The sequence below is a fragment of the Thunnus thynnus genome, chromosome 18 (assembly GCF_963924715.1).
Source record: "Thunnus thynnus chromosome 18, fThuThy2.1, whole genome shotgun sequence".
Lineage (NCBI taxonomy): Eukaryota > Metazoa > Chordata > Actinopteri > Scombriformes > Scombridae > Thunnus > Thunnus thynnus.
In genome coordinates, this window is record NC_089534.1 from 19,641,163 (window position 1) to 19,662,996 (window position 21,834).

General features: G+C 40.3%; 1 protein-coding gene across 1 annotated transcript; it reads left to right on the forward strand.

Moving 5' to 3' along the window:
- Nucleotides 1-417: 417 nt before the first annotated feature.
- lin28b (lin-28 homolog B (C. elegans)) lies at nt 418-21,834 on the forward strand. The gene is made up of 4 exons (XM_067572844.1): nt 418-851; nt 1,539-1,729; nt 13,200-13,387; nt 16,328-21,834. The coding sequence occupies exons 1-4, from the start codon at nt 842-844 to the stop codon at nt 16,638-16,640; spliced, it is 702 nt and encodes a 233-aa protein (XP_067428945.1). The 5' UTR covers nt 418-841; the 3' UTR covers nt 16,641-21,834.

The following is a 21,834-nucleotide window of genomic DNA, read 5'->3' on the forward strand; positions in this document are numbered from 1 at the left end:
GTGGAGGGAGACTTTAATATGCATCTTCCGACTGACACTTTTCTACATGCAGGTACACCTAATAATAAGAATATATTTAAATTTAGGGCTACATACTTTTGTGAACATGTGCCTTCATTTATTTGACTTCTTTTTGTTTGCTTCACTCTTTTCATGTTTTTTTGTGTATTTTTCCCCTTCTGCTGCAACCATCCAATTACTCCACAGGGATCATTCAAATTTAATTCAATCCAATTTAATCTAATCTCAGAGTATAATAGCCTCATGTGGCTACACCAACCACTTATGATACAGTATTCCTCGCCTCAACAAAACACAGAACAAGCAGTAAAGTTTACTGTATGTTACTGGCTCAGTGTAGGCTTATACTTTTTTTTTTTTTATAATCAGACAACTCGAGGTGAAGGTGCCTGCGGACGGTTGCGAGTCCGATTCCCCTCTTCCCAGAGATCGCAGGGCAGAAATTAGCAGCGAGAAAGCATGTAATTGACAAAGTCACGTGTTTCACTACGGGAACGGGCACAGCCAGCTCGAGAGCGAATGAGAGCGAAGGAGAGAGAGAGAGAGAGGGAGAGAGAGAGAGAGAGAGAGAGAGAGGGAGAGGGAGAGAGAGACAGAGAGAGGGAGAGCAGTACAGAGGTGGTGTGAGTGAGGAAAGGATTGAAGGGAAGAGAGAGAGACATGACAAAAATATCAAAAGGCAGAAAGCACGCCGTACCATGCGAGCTAAATTGGTGACCGATGGGATCGAGGATGTCGGATTAATGGTGACTACCGCAGCCCGTTTTCGCAGAGGAAGCTTCTCTATTGCAACTTGGGCGCAGAGGGTCCGCGGGGAAACATGGCCGAAGGTTATTCTGCAATTATTTTCTATTTTCTGCTCTTATTTTTTTCTCCCTCCACTATCTGCTCGCTCGGGGAGGGAGGGGGGGTGGCAAGGTGCAACGTGATTATTGTTCCAAACCTTTAAAAACGACCCGAACCGCCCCTTGCTGAGCAAACCAGATCTAACCATGTTTCGCTGCATTAAGATGTATGCATTGTTAGAGCCTATATGCTATTCTGCCCACTGGTAAAGCTCGAGGAACCATGTGTACACCTGCCTTTTGGTTCCTATAGCCGACAACTCCACATTGAGAGCGGGGCTGTAGATGCACGAGAAAAAATCCTCCACAAGTTACACCGACTGAGCATGCCTGTGCACGAATCATCTGTCATGGAGTAACAAACAACTTTTTTGGGGGAATGTTGGCGTTGGTGCACACCGGATCACAGCACCATGCGCCCCTGCTCGCTTTATGAGATGTCGAAAATAGTAGTATAGGGAATTTCTACCGGCCCTGAACTTCACACAGCCTGTATTTGCAAGTGGAGGGGATTCCCCCCACGCTTCTTGAAGAAGTTTTTTTTTTTTTTTTACGCAACTGAGCCCATTAAACTTATATAAACCGGTATGCGCGCAGTGGAGTAGCCATCCTGCGGTGTATCTCCGAGTCTGTAAAATGTTCTAACTGCTTCTTGTGTGCCCGTTGTTTCAGGAGGGCCGGGTAAAGGTGGCGGAGAAGACCCCGCCAAGTCCACCGAGCAGGAGGACCGGACTCGACCTCAGATCCTGTCGGGATCGGGCTTCTGCAAATGGTTCAACGTCCGGATGGGCTTTGGATTTATCTCAATGACCAGCAGCGAAGGGAGCCCCGTCGACCCCCCTCTGGATGTTTTCGTCCACCAAGTAAGTTGTCGCAAAAAAAAAAAAAAAAAAACCCAAAGAAAAAAAAACAAAAAGAAAACAAAAACAAAAAACCAACCACCGTGGAATAAACATCTGCTTTGTAGCCGACTGATGTGGTGCGCATCGGCCTCATTCGCATTTTGAAAAACGTGCAAAAGCGACGAATGATTGATTACTTTTTTCTCCCCTCCCCTTTTCAAAAACAGAACAACAATTTCACTGTCTCTTCCAATCCCATCCTGATGACCGCAGGCCCCCTTTTATTTCTTCTCAGGGCACCAGTCGGTAGTTACATTGTATCATCCGGATGTTTTGCATTGGCCAACATGTTACTGTGTAATCACACGTTGCCCACGGGCTTGAAGAGAGAGAGAGAGAGAGAGAGAGAGAGAAAAAAACACGTTAAGTTTCCTCTTTGAGCCACATGCGTCCAGTTTTCCCCTCCCTTTGCTTCCCTCTTGCACTGTAAAGGGAAGGGAAGAAATGTCGTGTGCCTATGACACGGTTAGTTTCACACTTGGCCCTAATGGACAGCAGAGCTTGGTTGATATCCAGCCAGCTAACATGTCGGAAAGCAGGGTTTTTTTTTTAAAAAAAAGAGCCAAACTGTGCACACTCATACGGGGTTATGTTCTGGTTGGGAAGCTGCATTTTGACTCATTTGAAACACACAACATCCTTTTTGTTTTTACTCTCACTTGTGACGTGGAGCCATGACCTGTTTTCTACCGCATGTACAGTTGATTTAGTGTGCATGCAGTTCATTTCAGAGGCCTTTTTCCCCCGACTTATTCTGCAGCAAACAAAGAGCAGTCAAAGTCCTGCCTTCCTCTTTCCTCCCCATGTTAAATCGTCCTTTTTTTACGGGCCTTTAAAGTGGCTTTAAAATACTCGGGGAGGAACGACATGAGGATGAGGAGAGGCATTTTTTTCACTATTTCATTGGACACCCTCTCCTGGAGGTGTCTATATTGTGGAGTCACGGGATGTTGTGCTGAACTGGTGGGAAGGGTGGGGGGAGAACATTAGGGGTCAGATGTCAACAGGGATGTAGTTGTGAATAAAAAAAAAAGAAAAGATGGCTGAACTGATCAGTATCAGACGACCTAGGAGTGTTGAAAACATAAATTATGATTTCACAAAAGCATGAATGTAAAAAGTTGTGTGTCTGTGTAAAAACAGAAAGTGGGAGCACTGAGTCTGGCTTAAATATGATTTGATGGTTTTTCAGCCTATTTGTTGTTTACCAGTGTTATAATGATGAAATGAAGTACTGAATGTTGCTGCTTTGCTTTCATGTTTTGTGCTGCATTCACCTCACCTTATTAAGTTTTTATATATTTTAAATCACCCTTCATTTACAGAGTTTGTTCATTATTAAATGTGTTATTAATCTTGACAGAGATAGAGTTAATTTTTTGATATACTGACAGTAAACAATTATTTCAGTTCAGGTGTTACTTATAAAATCATTTTAATTCTGCACTGAACTACTGTAGGTGATAAAACTTTCACATTTTGAGTGAATTATGTTTAAACAATATTAGAGCGGCAACGATTAGTTGGCTATTTTTTGATAATTTTTGATAATCAATTTATCGTTTTGAATCATTTTTTTAAAGACAAAAATGCCCAAATTCTCTGGTTTCAGCTTCTTAAATGTGAATATTTTCTGGTTTCTTTTGTCTTCTGTGACAGTGAACTGAATATTTTTGGGTTGTGGATTGTTGGTTGCAACTAAACAAAACATTTTGGGTTGCATCTCGGGCTTTATGAAGCGGTGATCAACGTTTTTCTCAATTTTCTGACATTTTATAGACCGAACAACTAATCGATTAATGGAGAAAACAACCAACAGATGAATCAATAATGAAATAATTGTTGCAGCTCTAAACAACATGTTGACCTTTCCTCCATCTGTCTCTATACTCACAGCATGGATGTACATTATGTATACATTAGATAATGCACATTCTTATTTTCTTTTTATATGTGTGTGGAGACAGTTTTTGCTAGTGCTGCTGTGAATATTTGAAAATGTGGAGAAGCTCAGGAAAGTGCATATTGCAGCATTGCGTTATCAGTTTTTGATTGATACTCTCATATTGTGGCTTCAATCGACCGAATGCGCTGCATGGTACATACTCCAGGCTCCTGATTTCCCTGCCGGCCAGATATGTTTAGAAGTGGATCAGCTCAGCTAGAGGAAAAGTCTAGTCTGGGAAACAGCAGAAAGAGCTGAGCAGAAGTCAAATAAACACTTTCTGTCTCAGCATTTTGTAAGTAAAGGACAGGACAGACTGGTGGCTTATCTGTGGGAAGATTTTATTAAGTCCATGATGTGGTTTGAAAGTCTCTGTCTATATATTTTGGTTATAACACAGTGTAGTGTTGAAAATATCATTGCCATTAATAACTGTCACTCTCTGCATAGTGGATAATGATGGATAATGATTTTCTTAAATTATACAGAGCTAGTCACATTTGTACTTGTTTAAAATATACACATTAAAATAAAAACAACCTTATAGACAGTTGACTAGCATACAGTGAATCATATGATTATACTTATGCATTTCCCCCCCCAGTGTTTCCAGCTATGTTTTTACAATAATGCAAATGTCATTTAGCATAAAGAGCAGACAGTGTGCATTCATAAAGCACGTTGTCATATTGAATGCAAAACTCCCCATTCATTTGCAACTATTTGCCTTCATCTTACACTCTTATTAAATCAGTCGCTCATTTTCTGCGATTGCTTCTTCCTCTCTGTCTCTGCTGGCAGCCTGAAGCCATTTATGAGATACTGATGCTGCTTCTAGGTGTTTATGAGGTGTTCAGCGTCAAATTATAAGTTTGGTTGGTTATCATAGCTGTATGTGGGTACGATATTTGAAATGTGTATTTTGAAGGGCTGCAAGTAACAGTTATATTCATTATCGATGAATCTGTTGATTATTTTCTCCATTAATAGATTAGTCATTTGGTCTATAAAATGTCAGAAAATGGTGAAAAATGTCCATCACTGTTTCCCAAAGCTCAAGGTGACATCCTTAAATGTCTGCTTTTATCCTGACCAACAGTCCACAACCCAAAGATATTCAGTTTACTGTCATAGAGGACTAAATAAATCATAAAATAGTCACATTTGAGAAGCTGGAATCTGGACAATTTTTTCCTAAAAAATGACTCAAAACGATGAAACAATTATCAAAATAATTGGCAGTTAATTTTCAGTTGATGGACTCATCGATAAATTGACTCATTGCAGCTCTAATTGTTTGTAATGAGTCTGAAAGTAAGAATATTTCTCTTTGGATACAAATATTCCAATCAATGAGACGCCAACAAGTACACCTGCATAAAGAGCAGGATTTTACTGTTGAGAGAAAGTGTTTGGTTTGACACAAAGGTCGTGCAATGTTTTCAGCATTTATGATACAAGAAAAAAAAAAACAACACAGTATAAAGGTTGCAAATTTATTTCTGCACACTGACCCTAAATGCACGATAAAGAGAGAGAGGCAGAGGTAAGAATGATGGGGAGGGGAAGAGGGAGCATGAGGACAGGAGAAGCCTGGAGAGAGAGAGGTGGGGGGGGGGGGAGAGAGAGGAGGAGTTTTCCTAGGGGAGGGAAAGAGGAGGGATGTGGGAAAAATAAGTGTGGGGTGGGGGTGGCGGAGGGTTGCGGGAGGGGGGTGGGGAGGGGGGGGTAGGGGGGAGGGGGTGGTGGTGTTGGAGGGCGGGTTAGCCAGTGGTAGTCGAGGAGGAAAACATGAGCGAGAGGTTGGAAAAAGACGAGTGAGTGGAGGAGCAGGAGGTAAGAGAGGGAGGGTGAGAGTGTGTGTGAGTCAGCCAGAGGGTCCCCGCCCGACCACGAGTTCTCTTCCTGGGAGGCCTCTTCATCAGGGCTCCTATCTGATCACTTCCTTTTGGAAGGTGTGTGTGTGTGTGTGTGTGTGTGAGAGAGAGAGAGTGAGAGCGTAATTAAGCTTCTTCACCTTCTGTGCCTCTTACTGATTCTACACACAGACAATTTCATTATCTCTGTTTGTCAACCCCATTTTCTACCTGTGTTTCTCTGTGTGTAAATGTGTGTGAGTGTGTGTGTGTGTGTGTGTGTGTGTGTGTGTGTGAGTTCCTGCTGGGACACGGGGGGTGCTCTCTCCTCGTGCATTCTTTAAAAAGAGGAATTTCTTTAAAGACAAAAAGGCAGGAGGGTTGGGTGGGGTGAAGGGGTGTGTGGTGGTGAGGTGGGGGGCTGCTTGCCCTTTGTCAGTAATCAGTTTGAAATGTTGAACAGTTTGCTGCTGCTGCTATTCTCCTGAAACCTCCAGAGTGTGTGTTCAATTTATGGAGCCCATGTGTGTGTGTGTGTGTGTGTGTGTGTGTTTCTTACTTTACGCTCAGGTTGTTGATGTCTACATGTGAACCGTTTGTAAGATGTTTTAGGTTTTGAGTGTGTGTGTGTGTGTGTGTGTGTGCACGCACGCGCTAGAGAGCGTGTGTTTTGTGTAGCGAGGTTAAAGTGGGCCCCTAGTGAGATTAACCTCTGGTCCGTGTCACCGTTTGGCATGCAGGCCCCACCCATCTCTGCCTCCAGATAGCCAGTATCAGGCTTTGTCTCTCCTGCAGCCACACTATCCCCCCTCCCGCCCCCCCCACCCCACCACCCACCCCCCTCCTCCTCCACCCTCAACCCTCCACAACCCTCCACACCCCTCCACCAACCCACCCTTCTCTTCTGCACATCAAAAAACGCAAAAGAAGAAGAAAGAGTAGTCATGTGACTTCCTTTTGAGGAGCTGGCCACATACAGCGGAGATGATTGGTAATTGGAAAGGTGGTGGAGTAGAAAGCAGAGCAGGGCTAATAACAAGTTGCAATTCACCTGAAATACAAAAAAGAGAGTCCAGTGCTTTGCTGCTGATATTTCATTTAATTTAATGAAATGTTAAAAGATGGAAACATGCAAAAATAATACATGAATCAAAGCTAATGCAAACATATTCAGTAAATATGTCTTTGAAAGAGGTTTTGTTACTTAGCAGAATAGAGACATTTTTTGATCTTGCATCTTTAACAGACATGTATGGTTACAAATGTAACAGTGCAGCAAATAGTAACTATTTCATTATCTGCATATTAATGTCTTGATTAATCATTTGGTCTATAAAATGTCAGATAATGGTTAAAAATGCTCCTTGTTAAAGCCCAAGATGATTTTCAAATTGCTCTTTTTAATGTGACCAACAGTTTTCAACCTAAATATATTAAGTAAAGAAAATCAAAATCAAATTCTCACATTTTTGCAGCTGGAACCAGCAAGTGTTTGACATGTTTTGCTTGAAAAATGACAAACTTATTAATTGTTTCTGTTCTAAAAGATAAAGAAAAACACTGAAATTTAAATAGAATATGTAGATAAATAGGAAATGGAAAAGCACATGTATAAAAATATGTTAAGAGTTTACTTTTGGAGAGATTCTTTTGGTCTCAAGCAGTGTTTGAAATACATCAGTAATGTTTTAAACTGAGATCATCCGCAGTCAAATTCTGTTTGAAAGGGCAGAGAAAGAGGGAAATAAACTTTTCTCAAAAGAAGATCACAGTTGCCACTAAATATAGAACTCAGATAATGAGAAGATAATGTGTAAAGATTAGCAATGAAAATGTCCAAAGCAATTTTTTTCTAATAGCAATGTCATAAGCAAGCAATTCAGCTAATAACCATAATCTCACTTCTGTCATGTTCGACATATTATGAGTATCATTTACTAAGATGGTTGAGTTTAGAGCCAAAAGAGAAAAACAGAAGCTGCTGGATCTGGTCTTTGCAAATGTAATCAACTGGAACAAAATCAATTAGATAATTATTTTAATTTAAACCATGTGTAATTATAATATTTCTTATACAGCTTCAAGTAAGACAAAGGCAGTTAATAATATGAAAAGATGTGTGACAATGCTATTTTTGTGAAACTATGGCATAGTATCAAAAAATGTAACAAATTTTTAAAAAATTTAGTAACAACCTTTTTTATTTCGCAACCAGTTTATATATATATGTATATATATGTATATATATATGTATATATGTATATATGTGTATATATACATACATACATATATATATATATATATATATATATATATATATATATATATATATATATATATATATATATATATATATATATATATATATATATATGTCCATTATTAGCCATTAGTGGATGTGGTGTTAATACTAAACTAAATCTAACTAAATCATTTTTGTAAAAAAAGAAGTTATGCTTTGTGACGGTGGTTCTGTTTTGAATGGGTGCTGTTATTAGCAGGCTGTGTGTTTTATCACCACTCACCTCAGCGAGGTTCATTTCCCCTCTCATGCTGATAAATGTAGCAAGATGATCTAGTGCTTCCTCCCTCAGATCAAATATTTGCCCCACTCATAATCGCGGGTGTTGCATGTTGTTAATTTGAAGCAGGGGAAACATGAAGGCTTTTAAGTGTTTGATGGGGGTTGGGAAGGGTTCAAGGGTCAGGGCCACTAATGACAACGTGTTGAGGAAGGCTGGGGTGTCAGCGTCATAAGGCCGGCTCTGTTGGTGGTTTTCGCCCAGCGTGTTTGCGTGTGCGTGTGTGTGTTTTTTTTTCTTTTCTTCCCTCCTTCATCTAGCTTTCTTGCTCTTTCTCTCTCCTCTTTCTTCTTTGGTTTATATGCATCCTGTTGGGTTATGTCCATCTGAGCTGATCTGGCCCAGCTTTGTCCACTTAGCATTTCCTGTGTGTAAAAAGCTACTTAATGGCACCACGCCACATGGTGACCGCCATCTCCCTTCACGCTCACCCCTACACACACACACACACACACACACCCCCTTCCTCTTCATACGAACACAAAAACAACGCATGACTCCGCGTGGGCCACCTCTGATTTAAAGCATCCCGTAATTAGCCATTCCATAGCTGGTGGTCGCCACGGAGAGAGAGGCTGGAAGGTGGAGGGAGGATGGTGTGGGTCTCCTCTCTGCTTCCCCATCCCCTCACGTTACAGCTTCCTGTATTGATTGCTGGGCCTGGTGATGACGAGGGCCCCGGCTGATGAAAAGGAGGGCTATTTCTATCCAGGATGCTAGAGTCTGTATTGATCGCTGGCTCCTTCCTACACACACGCATGCACACGCAGTTACACACATGCTGAGCTATATGAAGATATTTATTACATATAAGAAGCTCATAAGCATAATAGCCGGTTTAAAATATGTTGGTATCCATTTTTTTAGGATGACAGTAGCTGCCGGTGGCTCTCAGTTAAAGTGTAGAGTGCTGGTGTGGTCCTCCAGTCAGGCAGGGGGTGGTGCTGCGATGGTTATACCACTGACCCCCGGATTTCTGCTGCTGACCTGTGGGGCTCCTGATCAAATGGGGGTTTTGTTCCTGGGCTCCCCCCAAGTCCAGCCACTGATCAGGAGTTGCTCCTCCATTGGAGCTGAACAGAATGCGCTGGAGGCATTTCCATGAAACCTCCCCCCTCCTCCAAACACCCTCCCTGCTCCACCACCACCACCACCACCACCTCCCACCTCCCTCCCCACACACCCCCCTGCTCCAGGCCACTCCTCCATTTTGTGCTCTCCCTCTCTCTCTTTCTCTCTGACGTTCTCTCGTTCCCTCTCCCCGGCCGTGCCCTTTCCTGACCTCTGTGCGTAAACTGAAACGGGTCAGGACACCCGCCAGGTCACTTGAGAGGAGGGGACTCGGGTTACAGGTTCTGATTTGTGAAGTTTTTTTTTTTTTTTTTTTTTCACACACACACACTGACACATGCATGCACCAGCACAGAGGCACACACATACACACACACATGTACATCCACATGCTGTGTTTTATTACGTAATTGTGGAGAGACTGAGCTGTTGCTTCAGAAACTGAAATGAAACTCATCTGAGACAGGAGGGCACGAGTGTGTGATAGCAAAAAAAAATTACACACCGCATTCTATATGGAGGAGACGTGTATTTGTGTGTGTGTGTGTGTGTGTTTTCCTGCATTTCTGCAGAACAAAAGGGGTTGTGTGGTTTCCTCACTGGTGCATTGTGGGCATTGAGGGGGTTGGATGGGGGGGGGGGGGGGGGGGGGGGGGGGGGTAGGGTGCTGAGACAAACCACTCAACTTTGACCTGGAGAGACGAGCTGCCTGTGCACTGCAGACAGGAGAGGAACAGGAAGGGCTCATGTGCCACACAGTCTCGAGACCAGTCGATGATTATTCATCATTATTCAGAATACACTCTGTTTTGTGGGGGATGGGCTCATTTTTATTTTCTTTCTACTGATTTCTGCTGCAGGAATGCCTTTCAGTCATTTGGATGGTCTAGTGATGGTAATCGTAATTGGTATTTAATTTGAATGAGCAGGGTTGAAGTTGCCTCAGGCTCCTTGGTTGGTTATTTTGAAGAAATAGAAAGCCAGGTCAGGCATATGCACGTCCTGGCAGTTTTGATAGATGCATTAAAAAAACGATCGAGTGTTGAATCTTGTAATTTGTCATTATTGAAGCACAGGCGCAGGAGATTGATCCAAATCAGTTACATAAAGTCCCACGCTCCGTTTGTGACTCACCTCGTCGTCCCCCCTTCTTACATCTGTTGTGCAGAATCTTTGCTTTCACTCAGTTCTATTCCCTGAGCCTCGTCCTTTCCTCAAAGCCATATTCGATACCTGATTACCCAAAATGTACCAGTCCTCCATCAGCAATCGACAAGCAGCGAGTTGGCCTTGGCTGTAACCCTCACTAGCAGGAGGGAGAGAATCAGAAAGCACATCTGAGAGAGAACAGAATGAATTCATGTTTGGCAAATTACTTGGACTAAATATCTCAATATGTGTGTTTTTGCTTTACTCATAAAATATGTAGAATGTGTAAATAAGGAGGAAGAGTAGCTTCAGAGAAGGTCTGATATTAAAGCACAAGGGAAAGTTGTTCTGTATTAGGTTTTTTGGTGAATAAATGTAATTTGTTTCACTTTTAAAATTAAGTCTGTTTTCGGCAAAATGTGCTCCTTGTGACTGTATTATTTGATCTTGTGATATCTCTGGAATAACTATTCTATTCTACTGTTGTAGGAAATAAATATCCAAACATATTCCAATTTTACACATTACTTTAAAATTAATTAAAATAAGTCTATCAGTGAATACTGTATATTTCATTCTTAGCTACAAAATCCAAAATAACATGTGAGCAACGAGAATATATTGTATTAAGATCTTTTAAACTTATTGTGGACATTTTTTAATGGAGAGTTTTTATCTTTTTAGTTTGGCTGTCATACAAAAACTTTTAGGTATAAAGTCAAAGTATAAAGTTAAATTAAAAACAGTCTAAAATGTTTAAAATTGTCAAAAAGAACTTTTCTGAAATTGTATCGCAGGAAATGATAAAAACAAAACGAAAACTGGTTTATTTAACGCAAACTTATGTTTTTTGTATTCACAAAAGATTTTTTGTGTCAGAAAGGTCTCGGCCTATTCTACATTTTTACGTTCTAAATACGAATAAAACAATTATATCTATAAATAAAATAAATTGATAACCAAGTGAGTGTTGAAGCACCTCGTTCAGTGTTGTGGTATTCTCAATTCAATTTTAAAATGTGAACTAATGGAGGAAAGTAGTTGTAGTTATTTTATTTTACACTGTAAATTCTTGTATCGGTTTTTATCACAAATTACACTTTAAAAACTGCATCAAACAAAGTTTAAAACCTCACACATAATCTGAGACTTCTTCACATATTTTTACTGAAACATATAAGAAATCATAAACTACTTTTAATGTATTCAAATGTGTTCAAACTCTATTCTTAGTTTGTAATTAATCCACACGTCTCTTGTCACTTTTCTCTCCCTCCTCTTCTTGGAGTTTTATATATTCTCTCTTCTCTTTTTTTTTTCTTTCTCCTACACATTCATTTATATCTACAAATAGATCAGCTATACAGCATCCTTTGCTTCCTGTAACTGCAGCAGTTGTTGACACGGATGTTATAGAAAAAGGCTGCTGAGCACATTTTCTCTCCTTCCTCTATAGTTTCACATTTGATTCCCTCCCATCATTCGTTCCTTTCTCCTCCTCTGTCTCCTACAGATCTGTCTTTACAGCATGCACTGCATTTACAGATAGCCTGTGTGTTATTTATAGGCCTCGATGTATAGTAGGTAGTAGGCTCTGCACACTGCATGCTCATGTGGGTGTGTGTGTTTACCTATGCCGAGTTCTGCGGGGCTCGCTGCGATTCATGAAGGTCACAGATACAGCCTATCAGCTGTCTGCTCTGCGTGATCAACAAGACATAAATCATTGTCCAGTGGTTATGTAGTAACGACATCAATAATTCTGATCATGTAGATAAGATGGATGGAGGATGTGCTGAGAGAGAATGATTGCATGGGTGCGACATGCTTCTCTCCCCCCCCCCCCCCTCACATACACACACAGAACGAATAGGAAGTGGTGCCTCTGCAAAAAGTAGATAAAGGGAGTACAGCATGGATGCTCTGTGTGAGATAAGTCCCTCTGTGCACAGACTGTCACGGCAGTTGGTGCAAATCACATACAGTCAATCCACCATGTTTGAAATGATGTCTTGATGTGCTACTGGACGTTGTGTTTGCCGCATGCAGCAGTGTGTGCAGGCCCCCCCTCAGTAAACTTCCCACTGATAATAAGGGTTGATTTTTCTCTAACAGTCATATTGGAGATGAAAAGTGTTGATTGGAAAGCTGTTTGTTCACTTACAGACACAATAATGCTCTTGGGCAACTGTTCAATATTTAAGTGTTAAATCTACTCTGATGGGTGTGGACTTACATAACATTAATGCTAAGCTTTCTGCTGTGCGGACAGAAAGTAGAAGTGAGGGTTTAAATTGAGTCTTTGAAAGATTACCTTAATTGCTCAAGACAGACAGTCTCTTACCTTTCACTTGCCTGGTGAAGCCTGTCATTTATGCACACACAGTCTTTATCTATTTACTGCGCTGTAGAACAGGTGAAGATAAAGCACAACTCCATAGTTGTGTATTTAAAGCGTTTAAAAATGACACATTGGAGATATTTGAATTGCTTTCAGTTGGATCCCAATGATTCAACATAATTCAAGGACATTTGGATGTCTAAAATAATTTAAATGACTTGGATATGAATTGTCTTACTGCTGTGTTACACTTAATTGTGCTCCTATAAAAGTCATACATACATACCCCATCAGAATTCTTGTTATATAGATTGTATCTTCTCATCAATCAAATGAAATTAGTTATAATGAGAGCAAATTCAAGTAACATTGGCGTTAACTTAAATCTTTTTTTCACCTGACAGTATGTATAGATCCATGTGTGTTGTGCGCATTAAGCATCTTCCACTGTTAAATGGATTATTGCTTTTTTTTTTTCTCTCAACAGAGCAAACTGGTGATGGAGGGCTTCCGCAGCTTAAAGGAGGGTGAGCAGGTGGAGTTCACCTATAAGAAGTCCTCTAAGGGCCTGGAGTCCCTGCGGGTGACCGGACCTGGTGGGGGACCCTGTGCAGGCAGCGAGAGGAGACCAAAAGGGAAGGTCCCACTCCAGAAACGCAAACCAAAGGGAGACCGGTAAATACACTGAAATTGAGATAGATGAGAATTTTAAAAAAGGATTATTTTGTGTTCTTTGTGTTTGCAGGAATGTAATAATTCATGCATATCTCATTAGTCCAGGTTTCATTTAACAAAACCTGAATGTGTGTGGGTGTTGGTGGCTTGCATCCAGAAAGCAGCTCTGCACTATAGTAGAAGCAGACATATGTTATATGGTCATCTCGCCGCAGTGGTGGGCTGAAATTATAGATTAAATCTATTCAATCTGCCCGAGTACATGCCTGTTGCTATGGTTATTGTGAACCATACTAAGGAACTGAATAGGGCACTTTGCCTGCCATTGCCGCTATTTTAAATCAATTTGCCAGCTTTTACATTAGAAACGGCATTAGCGCAGGGATGTATTGGGCTTATATGCATTTCAATGCGGCTGTAGCTCAATCAATTGTTTTGTCCTCAGTAAAATCCTGAAGGGTGCTTTGCTAAAAAATCTGTCAGAGGGAGCCATATGGAGCTCCTTGAAAACGCCTGGTGGTTTAAGCAGAGGAGGTTGCATTCCCTCTCCTCCTGCTGACAAAGATTGCCTTCATTTGATGTATAGCGAACCCTGCGAGGCTGAGCCGAGTGTATACGGTATCTGTTGTAGGAAGGCATCATGTCGCAATCAGAATCAGTTTTTTTGCCAAGTAGGTTTGCACAAACGAGGAATTTGCTTTGGCGTTGTGGTGCATAACAGTCAAAAATATACACAATATCCACATGACTACAAGGTTGCATTTACATTAGCGTGTAGCTCCACCACTCTTTATGTTGCTTCCTCCTTCACAAACAAGCTGCATCACAGCTTCCTTAGTAGAACAACCTGCTGCCATCCAGTTTTTTTCCGGTATGAAAAGAAAAGCTTTTCTAAGAAAGGAGGAAACCGTATCTGTGTGAGGAAGCTCCCTGATAGTTTTACACAGCTGAATAATTCAGTTTATTTGGGATAATTGATCCAGTTTTAGGTCAAGTGTCTCTACCTTCTACTAAGGTGGTAGCAAGTTGGCAGTATTGGATTCAGAGATGGCAGGTAGATCTCTGTGAGAGCTCAGTGTGAGCAGCCCCTGTGGCAGTTACGCTGCTCTGACCCCTGTTGGTTACTCTGCTATGCAACCAGCGATTGTTCAGTCTATCCTTTACATTCTCTCATCACATCTCTCTGAAGGTGTTCGCTGTAAGAAGATAATTCAGCTGTTATGGAAATTATAACTACAGACATTAATTATGAAGGCAGTGCACTAACGAGCAGATGAGCCAGGTCTCCATCACTGGCTGTTGAAGACTGTTTGAAGAAATATGATTTATTTCTCTAGCGCTCACCTGTCACCGTTTTGTTGCCAAAAACACTGCTTTCTAAAAGACAAAGCAAATTATTCTAAAACAAAGTTAAAAGTGATTGACACGCCAACTTCTTTGGCACTGCTGAAGAGCACAAGTGTCTAAGAATAGTCCTTTTGTTGATGATTCTTGATCACACATTAAATTCTTGTTGCTAAGAAGAATTTAATTGCATTTATGACTCTGAATAGTTTTCTGTAAATGTTGAAATCTCCATATTTTAAAACCTTTAGCTGAGATTAAACCATTGAACCCCCACATGATGTAAAACATACAAAGAAGTTAAGAGGAATTGAATTTAGAAATTGTGAATGAATTTCTAATGTAACAAAAAGGTCAAATATACCTTTAAGTCTACAGTAGACTTATGTCACACCATTTTTTCAATAGATATTGTTATATGGTTATGACTCTTTTGAAAAGCAGCATAAATTCATTAAAATTACACCATTGAAATGTTTTTAATATATGATATGTATCTACTTTTAGTTCTATGAACTTGCTAATAGCATAGTACTGTAAAATCTGCCTTCAATACATTTAATAGATTTTACCCAGGTAACACTGTAAGAAAAGCATAAAAAAATGTTCATGATTCATAAGAAACATGAACCTGGGTCCAGTGTATTTCTCTGTTTAATTCAATCCCCAAGGATGTTCTTTTCAATTGTATGAGAATGTGGAGATAATTCAGCTCCTGTTGCTGAGAACTGAAACAGACTCTCTGCTCAGCTTTCCTTAGAAAAGCCTGTGATTTGTCTTCTTAGTGACAGCATTGACATTTGACAGATAAGCAGTTCACTGCGGTCATTCTTTTGTGTTACCCTTCTGTCAGATCGATCTCATTTTAGAATAACAGTTACCTAAGTGGTGAACCATCATTTCATGATAACGTGATACCGCCGCTGTTGAACCGTGTCTTGTCAAAAAAGTTGTCACGCCACATCCTTCAATTACATGCAGCATGTGATGCTGCAATGTCTTATACTGTGATGTGTCACCTGTTCTAAACTGAGGTGTGTTAAGCATTGCACAGCAGACCAACAATGAAATTAGACACTGAACCCTGAACTTGTTTAGGACAGTGAGCGTCAAATAAAATAGAAGAAAATGTCCACATGTTTGGATATTGTGCCAGAACAGTTGGTGGCATCCTGGCAGGCAGAAATTTTGGGTTCCTTTGCCTTCACTTTTTTCATTATTACTCTTTCAGCACCCTTCTTGATTCTTCTCAAATGTAATAACATAATTCAGGTTGCACAGACTGACACTCATGTTTGATCCAGAGCAATATTGTGTGTCATACTCCCATCTAGTGGTGAGTCCTAGTTAGAGCAGCTCTGCAGTGGTTGGAATACCACACAATGTGGTCTTTTTTTCTTAATAGAGTTATGTATCGTATTCAATGAATATAGCAGGTAAATTGTAAAACTAAAAATTGTCTTCAAACTTTGAAAGTATGTCCTTTGGTGCATGAAGCAAAGGAGTAATGTGAAAGGAATAAATTTGATCTTGGATATTTCTCTCATCATCTAATGTATTCTCTGTTTTATTCAATGTCTCCTCTATCTTCTGCAGCTGTTATAACTGTGGAGGTCTGGATCACCATGCCAAGGAGTGTGGCCTGCCCCCCCAGCCAAAGAAATGCCACTACTGCCAGAGCATCACGCACATGGTGGCTCAGTGTCCCCACAAGGCGCTGGCGCCTGCCACAGGCTCTCAGGACCAACATGCGTCTACCTCGGCCTCCAGCCCAGGGACCGGGCCCTACCTCTGTCCCCCAGAGGAGGAGGAGCGCTCTAGCTCATCTCCCCTGGAAGGCTCCTCCTCCTCCCCCGAGGAGCCCCACACACACCGCGGCCCCCGTACCCAGAGGTGGAGGAAATCCTGAAACAGCCCATAGAGGTGAAGCTTTCACCGCTAACCCCTGACCCTCATGTCTCCCCTCAATCAAGGATTCCTGAAGCCCCCCCCCCCTCATCTACCTCACACCTGTGAAAAAAATGGGAGGTCTTAATTTCTTTACTTTTATTTTATTTGTTTTTTTGTTTTTTTTTTGTCTAACCAGCGCAGCTATGGCAACGATCAATGGGGTACGGACGTGCGTGAATGTGTGTGACTGACTTGCAGTCATCTGGTGCAGCTATGGCAGCCACAGCAGGAATGGTGACTGCAGGGAATGACTGTTTTTCTTGTTTCAAATCAGTGCAGCTCAAGAGTGAAACAACATGGTATGAATCTTGGCTTGATTTTTTTTTTTTCTTCCTTCTGTTTTTTTTCCCCCTGGACCTAAGTGTTGGCCGTTTTGAATGCTTTTTTTTCCTTACAGATGTTGTCGCCACAAATGTATCTCCTGTAGGCCTAATCATTCCAAAAAAAATCATGATGCATCCTTTTAGCACACACGGTAGCTCATTTTAAGAAGGATTAGACAAAGACTTTTAAAAGCTCAACACCCTCTAAGCGATAATCCAGACCCGTAAGGATTGTCAGCTCGGCTTCTAAAGATCTGTAGGGAAACTATTGATTCCCTCTGGAATCCATAAAGCCAGACGACGAGCTGCTAAATACATTCTCTATTATCTTGAAACACTCAAGTCCACTACATACCTCTCTCATACGTGAAATAGACCGGACCAAGTGATTGTCGCTTCAGAGAGCGAGCATGTGTGTTTGTGCATGCACGTGCAAGACTGAGAGAAAGAAAGAAAGTGTGTGTTTGTATGTGTGTGTGTTGCACACGCTCGGAAAGAAAGCAAAAGACTGGAGCACCTCTCCTTCGGGGGTGCGAGTCAACACTATTACCCTCTCAGTTTCCTATTATCATAGATAGACACGCCTTAGATAACACATCGTATTATCCAGCTAGGTCATAGTTTAGATTCAAGGTAATGAGTCGTTACTTCAGTGGACTATTAGCATTAGAGACTTCCACTTTTGGTGGTTGCATAATTAGTTGAAAATAACATTACAGTTTATAAATCATAGTATAAGTCATTAATATATATGTAAAGTCACAAGATATAATTGAAATTCTATTAACTTTAAGTAATGCATATATAAGGAATTAGCTCTGACATAGGTGAATAGCCCTGTATATAGCATGGGATACTTGTGTGAAAAAGAAAATTATAGCTCTCTCTCTATTTAACTGTTCATCCATGACAAATCAAACTGATTTTGTCATTTTCCTCCACACCTTCTTCTTTATTCACTAATTCAAACAGTCAGCCGTCACCTCTGACACAGCACAAAGAGTCACCTTTTTTCTTTTTTTTTTTAATTATAGGTGTAGTATCAGACCATTACAGTGTCATCACAGCTGCTCTACTTAATACCTCACCAATTCTTCCTCTTGGAAATGAATGTCGCAGAACATCAAGCTGTTTGCTCTCCCAGCTGTGTTACAGTAAGATCCGACCACCTGTTCCTCTTCCATCTGTGCCTACCATTTGTTAGTTAGCACCAGCCAGGTAACGCTCACTCCTCTTTGGGAATGAGACGCCGTCACTGCTGCTGCTGCTGCTTCAGACTCACTGAAGAGAGAGAGAGAGAGAGAGAAAGAGAGAGAGAGAGAGAGGGAGAGAGAGAGAGAGAGAGAGAAAGAGTGCTGCTTTTGGTATAACTTGAATCCCAAGCATGGCTTTAGTGGCACTTATTTGTGACCTAACAACTCTTCTCTGACCATATTGAATGTGAAAAGAGCTTATCTGAAGTTGACTCCTCACAAAGTTCACGTCGGGTCGCTTTGGAGTTGTATCTTAATGTTCTGACAAATCAAATAACTTTGTATGTTGATATCAAACTAGCTCGTGTGTTTTTAAAGCTCTAAAGTAGACAACCAACTTTTTTTGGTATATTTCTATACCGAAGAGTTTGGCTTTATTTTTTTGAAGGCATTTAAAAGTTTGCTGAAGTGCTTGCTTTCATAGTAAGAGGGACTTATTGCTGAAAGCGCAACACTGCGGTTGTTTTTTTATGTACAGCTTTTTGAATGTGTGCGTGCGTTAAAAATCAAATCTCAACAATGCAGCATGACAGAGTACAAAAAAGAAGAAAAAAAAAAAGAAAAAAAAAAAAGTGAATGACCAAACCACACAAGGAGCACAGCCCATGCTCAAATCTCTATGGAAACAACATCTTTTTGTATGATGTATTTTTACATTTTTACACACAATTCCTCTCAGGATGATGAACTGTTCTCAGGGAATTAACCAAAAAAGTGTATTTTATTCTTTTGGGAATCATCCACTGACTGACTGAACAAACTCTGTTAAGCAATGGTGAAGAGACATACAGTATGTAACCGATTCATGTACTGATATTAGCAACTACCTCTTGAGTTATACATAGTTGTGCATTTCTTTTTGTTTTGTATATTTTTTGATGAGCTTGTATGATTAACTGTAGGTCTCTGTTGTACTGAGGTGTTGTGTGAGAAGTTCCCTAGTGTTGCCACAGACTTCCTGGTCTTCCTTCCCAGATTTGATGAGTTACTTTTTTTTCCTTTTTACTGCAAAAATTCTCTTTTTTTGTTTACAGCAAAAGCCTACCTCATATGCGCTGTTCCTCCACAAACTCCTTACCTCCTCCCAGGCCCCCTCTACCTCCTCCATGCAGTTGTTTGTTGATTCAATTGCCACTCGTCGTCGCACTAGAGTCACATGGCATTTTCAACGAATCAGCCCTGAAACGGCTCGTCACTCGTGACTCCAAATATATCTTACAATCAAAGCCCTTTTCAAGGTTTTTACGCAGGTTTTTTTCAGAACGGGCGTATTTGTCTCACACATCCAGGGTGAATTTTTTTTTTTTGCCAGCTCTGTGTTTGTCAGTATACACTCACCACGTAGCTGCAGACAGCCAGTGAGTTTACCTCAGTTTGTTGGGCAAGCTAATATAGACATGTTAAATATGAAATATTTTACATTTCCGTGTGAACACATTTTGAACAGACATGGAATGTTGTTTTTAGTTTGTAAGTATTTTATCATAACCATTTTTGTAACCACTTGATATGATGGGCTTATGGTGGAAAAAAAATAGGATTGTACTTCGCACAAGGAGTGCCTATCTCTCTGTTTTGTTTGTCTGACCCTATTACCAAATAGATATTTTCCTCTTTTTGGGCTCCATGTTAACGGCCTTTGTCAGCCATTTTTACAGCCTCAGATAATCAAAAGTCGTGTGGTTTGGAGATGATGTCCCTTTTGTTGCAGACTGCATTTGCAGTTTAGAGTGGCATTGTGATCAGTTAACATGAAATCAGTAGATTTTGTACTAATGGTGACATTGAATAGACGTCATTTAATTTTTTTTTTTATGAAGATGAATATTGTTATCAGTACCTTTTTTTTAAAAAAAAACAAACTAAAACTAACTCATGAGATTAAAGATTGATTTTGCATATGACCACAGTGTTACAGTTCACACTCAGCTGAGAGAATTACTACGTTGCAGTGGGCCTACATGTGGAACTGAATGCTTGTTTATGCCAGTTATGAACAAAATAAACGATCACGGTAAAATATAGTGATATTATTGTTTATTAGTAGCTTTATATTTTCTTCCAATCAATGTAACTACTGATTGATCTCTTGTTTATTGTCCTGTTCAGTATTCGACAGAGCCAAGAAACCCTCACGTACAGCACAAGTGACTGTAAAAGAGAGAGGGAGTAATAATCAAATGGTTATTGTAGGATTTACAAATTATAGGATGGTATAGTTAAGTAAGTTAGTTTCTCACTTGTCATGAGTTTTAAATCATGCAAACATGAGACAACAGAAGCAATCATGAAAAATGCTGAATAAGGTTTTAAGACCAAGACCTGAACATTTGTGATCCTGAATGTACCAGTTGTATCTCAGCAGAAGGCTCAGGCCTAGAAAAGGGAACATGATATTCTCAGATGCAATGTGCTGCCACAGAATACACCAAGAAATAAAGAAAGATCTACACTGTGGCTCCTTCATTAGAAATTTAAACCAATCTGAGAATTGACACTGGTACATTTCTGCCCCACAGTGGCGGTAAAGGAGAAATGAAATATCTGATAAAGAGGGATCTACCTGCCATGTGGCATTATGCATTGTTCAAAGGCTTTGTAGAGAAGATTGTATCATGTCACATGACCTCATGATTGTGATATTTATGGAGAAACCAGGATAAATCAGAATAACCTGTTGTTTTAATCTTTTTATTTCATAAAATATGGACTTGTGTAGAGCTGTATTGAAAGGATAATTCATGCTTTTGGTCTCTTTTACCTCACTTTAAGAGAAGAACCTGAAACTGCATTTGCATGGTTTAGCTCTGTGGAAACTTTTATACAACTATACTTAAAATTGGGCTGATTTTGTCACTATCAGTTGAAAACCATGAATCTCCATATGTTAAGAAAAACAGCCTTGTTTTAAAGGAATAGTTAAGACATTTTGGGAAATAGCTTATTCATTTCTGGCTGAGAGTTAGATAAGAAGACTGATACCAGTCCCAACTGTTACATTGTTGCCATTCAGTTTATCTGAAAGGTTCAAAATCACTAAATTTGGATTTCATCAAGTGTGTTAGCAGTGTCTACATTTTCAGATACTTACAAGAAGATAACTGCTAAAACGCCTGGCTCAAAGACTACTCAATAACCCAAGAGTCACGTGAATGTTACATTCATATAATGAAGACAAAAAAACCCTGAATTATCCTTAATAACAAAGGAGACAGACAGGATGTACTATGCCATGATCCCTGACGGGGAAACCTCAGCAGTCAATCTCACTACTCCCTCATGTGGCTGTTGAGGAGATGACTGCAGACGGACTGAAGTTCACATACCTCAACTGCTGCCTTTGTTGGCTGCTCTGTTCTTTGCCTTGACTGGATAAAACAATGTATTCTAGGAGATGATCATTTATGATGTTTTTTTTTTTTTTAAACTGAACTGTATCATGCTGGATTCATATTATGGTTATGTACATGAAATCATTCTGGAAATTGGACCTTTGAGGACCTAGAAATCCAACCAAGGCAGTTAAGTGCAGATACCTCCTTGTATTGACTAATAAACCTCACATTTCTCATGTTTA

What these genes read in the sequence shown, in the direction of transcription:
- lin28b (XM_067572844.1), top strand. An exon ending in TGGATGTTTTCGTCCACCAA is followed by an intron (nt 1,730 to 13,199) that starts GTAAGTTGTCGC and finishes TTCTCTCAACAG; the next exon opens with AGCAAACTGGTGATGGAGGG. An exon ending in CGCAAACCAAAGGGAGACCG is followed by an intron (nt 13,388 to 16,327) that starts GTAAATACACTG and finishes TATCTTCTGCAG; the next exon opens with CTGTTATAACTGTGGAGGTC.